The sequence below is a fragment of the Alosa sapidissima genome, chromosome 23 (genome assembly GCF_018492685.1).
Source record: "Alosa sapidissima isolate fAloSap1 chromosome 23, fAloSap1.pri, whole genome shotgun sequence".
NCBI classification, from domain to species: domain Eukaryota; kingdom Metazoa; phylum Chordata; class Actinopteri; order Clupeiformes; family Clupeidae; genus Alosa; species Alosa sapidissima.
The window spans coordinates 25,544,772-25,551,110 of record NC_055979.1 but is presented as its reverse complement, the minus strand read 5'-3'; the positions used below and the strand labels follow the sequence as shown (position 1 = coordinate 25,551,110).

General features: G+C 38.8%; 1 protein-coding gene across 1 annotated transcript; it reads left to right on the top strand.

Annotated features, from left to right (window-relative positions):
* Positions 1 to 4,862: 4,862 nt before the first annotated feature.
* LOC121698154 (thrombin inhibitor rhodniin-like) lies at positions 4,863 to 6,062 on the top strand. Its single transcript, XM_042079979.1, has 4 exons — positions 4,863 to 5,010; positions 5,287 to 5,402; positions 5,666 to 5,775; positions 5,940 to 6,062. Exons 1-4 carry the CDS (start codon positions 4,962 to 4,964, stop codon positions 5,977 to 5,979), a joined length of 315 nt encoding a protein of 104 aa, XP_041935913.1. The 5' UTR covers positions 4,863 to 4,961; the 3' UTR covers positions 5,980 to 6,062.
* Positions 6,063 to 6,339: the final 277 nt, after the last annotated feature.

The window sequence follows — 6,339 nt, the reverse complement described above, 5'->3', positions numbered from 1 at the left end:
TTCTTCTTCTTCTTCTTCTTCTTCTTCTAACGCAGTTAATGCAGCTTAAACCGTTTAACGTAGAAACTTCATTCAAACTATGTTGCGTAGGTCTTACTTAGGACATGTGGGCTTTGTATTTTTCATCTTTGTAACTTTTATACTTTTTAAACTATTAATTAAAAACTAATCAAAATTTCCCCATTGACTTAACATTATGATTATGACATCACAATACGGCCGTTAAGCAATTAGAATCCTATGGCAGGTGTTCCGGCCACCTGGATCAACTGCCAGTCTCAGGCTTTAAGCATACAAACTGGCCCTATTAAGACTACACATCCTGTTCAACTGATTCCTCTGCCAAAAACTGTTTCAAAATAAAAGTCCTCACTACAATATTTCACTGTTAAACAATTTAACCCTTTAAACTACTGAACTTTTTAACTGTTCAGCCATTGTAACTGTTACTTGTCATCAACTATGACTCCTACCCACTGTAGCTAGTTAGCTAAGTAACATGGTTAGCATAGATAGCATGCTAGCATGCTAGTTAGCATTTTTAGCAAAACTGCTAAAAATTATTAGCTAAGTTAGCTAAGTCACATGGTTAGCATAGTTAGCATGCTAGCATGTTAGCATGCTAGTTAGCATTTTTTACAAAACTGCTTAAAATGATTAGCTAAGTCACATGGTTAGCATAGTTAGCATGTTAACATTGTTAGTTAGCATAGTTAGCATAACTGTTAAAAATGATTAACTAAGTTAGCTAAGTAGCATAGTTAGCATGTTAGCATGCTAGTTAGCATAACTGCTAAAAATAATTAGCTAAGTTAGCTAAGTCACATGGTTAGCATACTTAGCATTTTAACATTGTTAGCATGCTAGTTAGCATAGTAACTTGGTTAACATTATTATCTTTGTTAATATAGTTAGCATAACTGCTAGCAAACATTAGAGCCATTCCAAGTGTCGGTTATCGTCAACTATCTACCTAAATAATTTAACCATTTAAACTATCCACTTATTTAACTGTTCAGTCATTCCAACTATATTAAACCTCATCTACCTAGCAACCAATATAGTTTGTTTTTACTCTGTATGATATTTTACATCATATTTTTGCATTTTCATGCACTGTATTTCCTTCAGGAAATGCTTTTCTAGTTATTATTCTTCTTCTAACGCAGTTAATGCAGCTTCAACCGTTTCACGTAGAAACTTCATTCAAACATTGACGCGTAGGTCTTAATTAGGACATGTGGGCTTTGTATTTTTCATCTTTGTAACTTTTATACTTTTTAAACTATTAATTAAAAACTATCAAAATTTCCCCATTGACTTAACATTGCCCTTTATGACATCACAGCAATTAGAATCCTATGGCAGGTGTTCGGGCCACCTGGACCAACTGCCACTCTCAGGCTTTAAGCATACAAACTGGCCCTATTAAGACTACACATCCTGTTCAACTGCTTCCTCTGCCAAAAACTGTTTCAAAATAAAAGTCCTCACTATAATATTTTACTGTTAAACAATTTAACCCTTTAAACTACTGAACTTTTTAACTGTTCAGCCATTGTAACTGTTACTTGTCATCAACTATGACTCCTACCTACTGTAGCTAGTTAGCTAAGTTAGCTAAGTCACATGGTTAGCATAGTTAGCATGCTAGCATGTTAGCATGCTAGTTAGCATTTTTAGCAAAACTGCTTAAAATGATTAGCTAAGTTAGCTAAGTCACATGGTTAGCATAGTTAGCATGCTAGCATGTTAGCATGCTAGTTAGCATTTTTAGCAAAACCTCTTAAAATGATTAGCTAAGTTAGCTAAGTCATATGGTTAGCATAGTTAGCATGCTAGCATGTTAGCATGCTAGTTAGCATTTTTAGCAAAACTACTAAAACAATTAGCTAAGTTAGCTAAGTAACATGGTTAGCATAGTTAGCATGCTAGCATGTTAGCATGCTAGTTAGCATAGTAACTTTGTTAACATTATTATCTTTGTTAACATAGTTAGCATAACTGCTAGCAAACATTAGAGCCATTCCAACTGTCAGTTATCGTCAACTATCTACCTAAATAATTTAACCATTTAAACTATCCACCTATTTAACTGTTCAGTCATTCCAACTATATTAAACCTCATCTACTTAGCAACCAATATAGTTTGTTTTTACTCTGTATGATATTTTACATCATATTTTTGCATTTTCATGCACTGTATTTCCTTCAGGAAATGCTTTTCTAGTTCTAGGTTACTGTCAGTGACTGCCGCGAGAGAAGCGGGTTCTGAGCCGTCCACAGCTCTTCAGTTCTGACAAAGCCAAAATTACTCCTTTTGAAACAATGAGTGCAGGAAGCGCGTTTGGTTATATTGCTTGACGGGGGGTCCCAAGCAGCTTTCAGCCATAAGGCTACTTTGAGAACATTTCAATTCACCCGACACTAATATTCAAAATATTGAAAACTATTTCGGCATAGCCTATAAAGCAGTTTAATTAAATGGAATGTTAGTTGTAAACAAACGAGCTACTTGGTGAGGCTTGGCCTCACAGATGCGCTCGTGCCTTAGATGGCAGGAACAATCTTCACGATAGGCCTATTAACTAACCACCCGATTCACGTTGGCTGGGGGGAAGGGGGGGCCATCAGACATTTGTGCCCAGTTAACCCCTGCCCCCAACAAATCACACCTTCCCACCTCTGACAGCTTAAAAGAAGTCAAGTGGACTCCTTACTCACAGACCTATTCACAAACCTGCAGCATTCTGCCGTGTTTTGAAATCATGCAGCTACAGGAGCTTCCAATCGTGAGGAAGCAATTTTGCATTGTAGGCATAACTAACATGCAATAACACCACCAACAACAACCAAAACTAGGCTAATCATTGTCAACATGTAAATTAAATGTAACATTATTGTGAATCAAATTAAAATGTTCTATTTTGCAAACGTAGGCATAGTAACAGAATAATTTAATAATGTTACAAAGATCCTACATCAATCCGTATGTTTCATTAGGCTACTAGGCTATATGTTTTGCCTTGATTCATTTAGGCTAGGCCTTTTTATTCAGCCTAACTGGCGAATTTAGGAGCAACTCCTAAAAATAATGGGCGTGCCACTCCTAAGTTTAGGACTCCTAATTTTTTCCACAAAAAGTAATTCACGAAGCATTTTAGACCTAAAAGTAGCACCTAAGTCTGGGACAGCTTAAGTCGAGAGGACTCCTAACTCACTAAGACCTATTCATAAACAGCTTTTTTGTGGCATTTTACGTTGCGATGTTTTGAAATGCGTAGCCTATGCGCAACAGGAGCTTCCAATCGCGAGGGAACAATTTTGCATTCATAGAAGGGATGCAATAACGCCACCAACAACAACCAAAACTACTCATTGTTAACATGTAAATGAAATGTAACGTTTCATTGTGAATCAAATTAAAATGTTCTCCTCTTTGCAAACGTAGCCTAGGCATATGGTGACAGATTCATTTAATAATGTTGCCAAGGTAGGCTACTGCATCAATCCATAGGCCTTTGTTTCTATGGCTACTAGCTATTTGTTTAGTTGATGCCCACTGTATGTATGTGCTGGATATAAATGCTTATTTTACGGCTCCTCACAATGTAAACAAAGCAAACATATAATTACTGCTGTCAATGGCTGCTGCGTCGGGGTCCTGTTTGCCCCGTCGGGACATATTTTTCCATAATGACCGGCGTTCTATATATTATCCCTTACACATCACATGTGCCCGTGTGTATGTGTGTGTGATACAGGGATCAGTGCTGTGAAAAAGCATGATGGCCCCTTCCTCAACCTCAAGATATTGCTAGATAGAGGGATGGATGTGTGAATATATCCATCTGAATGTATGAATATGAGCTTTGTCAAAATGCATCACAATTTGAAACCAGTTGTGACCAGCGTAAGTATGAATACACTGGATTAATATGAATAACTAAAAATATATTTCATGGACTTGTTTTCTTACATGGTCAGATCAGTGGTCTAAAAGTGTGTCTCTACTCACAGTAACGGTGTGTGACGATGATTGTGACATGAGCCCAGAGCTCTTTCACAATTGTCAAACGTTTGAGCTGTCATCATGAGGCTTGCAGACTTTCAGAGGCTTGCAGAGTTTCGGTCTATCATCCCCTTTACTTGATTTTCCATTAGAGATGTGCATGCCATGTTAATAGCTAAGGTTATTGTGTAATTCCCAAACCAGGAGAACAAATAGATGAACTTGCATTATTGAAATAACTTGTCGCCTGAAAAAGGAAATATGTTGATCAATCTTTGAATACCGTGGACAATATCTAAACACTTATTTGGTTCTGATTTCCGGAGGGCAATTGACTTACTTTGGTGAAAGGAAATTCTACAAGAGATTACTGTAGGTGTTGCACTGAAAAACATGTGAAAAATTGACAAATTAAACCACATCATATTTGAACAAACTGGTCATGCTGTCATTGTGTTGAGCTAAGAAATTGAATGATAGCTACAGTATTTGAATGAATGATATGAACGAATGTAAGATATTTGGGGTATGGTTTAACAATATGATCCAAAACCCAAAATCACATCAGCTGGCAATTGACTGAGTAATGTTGACATCAAGCTTAGCTGTTGTGTTCCCAACTGGTTTTCTATGTTACACTTTGTCCTAGATTCCAATAGAGCTTGGGGCCCTGGAACATGTTTTATGTTGATGGTATTGTGGACAAGGGACCTCTATGCTGTGTCTTATTCCCACTATGAGAGGTGCACCATCGAGAGAATCCTCACCAACTGTGTCACAGTATGATATGGCAACTTCTCTCTACTCTCTCTCTCTCTCTCTCTCATACACAAGATGTCCACTGAGGGGTGTGAGCAGAAAGTAAGAGATGAGGAGGCTATTTAAGGGCAGCTGGGGGACTAAGTATTCATACTGTTGACACAACACTGCTGTTCCTTCTGAAGGCACCATGAAGCTCAGCATCACCATCGCCCTCTGTGCTCTACTTTACTTCGCTGGTAAATACTCTTGCGCTCTTTCTCTCTCTCTCTCTCTCCGTCTACGCTCTACTTTACTTCTCAATACTCTTCCACTCTCTATCTCTGTCTATTTTCTTTCACCTTTTTTTTCTTTTTGCTAGCTGTGATTTTAAATATGTAATGTAATACACAGCCCGAATTCAGAAAAAGTTGGGACACTTTGTATATAAAATGTGTTGTATAAAGTACTGACCCATTCTCTCTCTCTCTCACTCTTTTCTCCCTCACCCCAACTCCTCTCTCATTGCAAATCAGCTCCTGCGTTCTCCAACTGTGTGCATATAGGTCACGGACATTTCTCCAACTCAAATTTCTTCGGTCGACTGAGGCGTGCGTCTTCAGAACCAACCGAAAAGGAAACCGACCTAAAAGTAAATGTCCAATTTAGATTTTATTCTCTTACCACCTTGTCATCTGCATTCTGTACATATATGTGTTATGTGTATAATGGTAGCGAGCGGGTAAACCTCCCTCTCTACGCATTGAGGGACGTGCGGGTGATAAGACACTAGCCTAGTTGTTGCAGGTTCGAGCCAGAGCAGATGCCAGGCTAAACCATGACGTCCAAACAAACTGCAGGTTATATACGAGCATATGTACAGTGTGTGTATAATATTCTCTTCTCTCTGTTCAGACTGTCTGTGAGGCGTACTTCGCAGGATTGTTGGAGTGCGACTACCAACCTCTCTGTGCCACTGATGACAACACCTACGACAATGTTTGTGCTCTTTGCGAGAAAATAAAGTAAGTCAGTCCATAGAGCAGGCTTGGCCTATAGCCTTCTCTTCCCCGCTAGCGGTGGAGGTGGAGATTTTATCAATTCTGAGGAGGTCAGAGTTCCGTGGGCTCTATCAGGAAGGGACACAACACATGCACTGACACATTTCCCTTTTCACTCTCATCCACAGAAGCAACTCCCCTGAGATCCGTCATGATGGGAAATGTTGAAGGAGCTGAGAGCAGAGCTGCAGTCTACAGTCGGTCAGGAAGATTCCAGAGTCAGTTTGACACAATAAAGAATTTCAGCATCACTTCTCTCCTGCGTTTTTATTGCTTTCTTATTCATTTGGCTGCCACTTTGAGCCAAAGCGACTTATGGCCTCCTTACACCAAACAACTGTAAGGTGGCCATTACATATGTCCTTTGGAATTAAAATAGCCCCACATCATCACATACCCTTCACCATATCTCAAACCAGCTATAAAGGCTAACTGAAATAAAACCATGGCAATAGGTATGGTGAAGGGTATGTGGTGATGTGGACCTATTTTAATTCCAAAGGCCAAGGGAACTTTATCAGGATGCAT

Bases quoted from the DNA above. Each gene is read 5' to 3' on its own strand.
- LOC121698154 (XM_042079979.1), top strand. From the start codon at position 4,962: ATGAAGCTCAGCATCACCATCGCCCTCTGTGCTCTACTTTACTTCGCT. The intron at 5,403-5,665 runs GTAAATGTCCAA...CTCTCTGTTCAG, and splicing joins AAAAGGAAACCGACCTAAAA to ACTGTCTGTGAGGCGTACTT. The intron at 5,776-5,939 runs GTAAGTCAGTCC...TCTCATCCACAG, and splicing joins GCTCTTTGCGAGAAAATAAA to AAGCAACTCCCCTGAGATCC.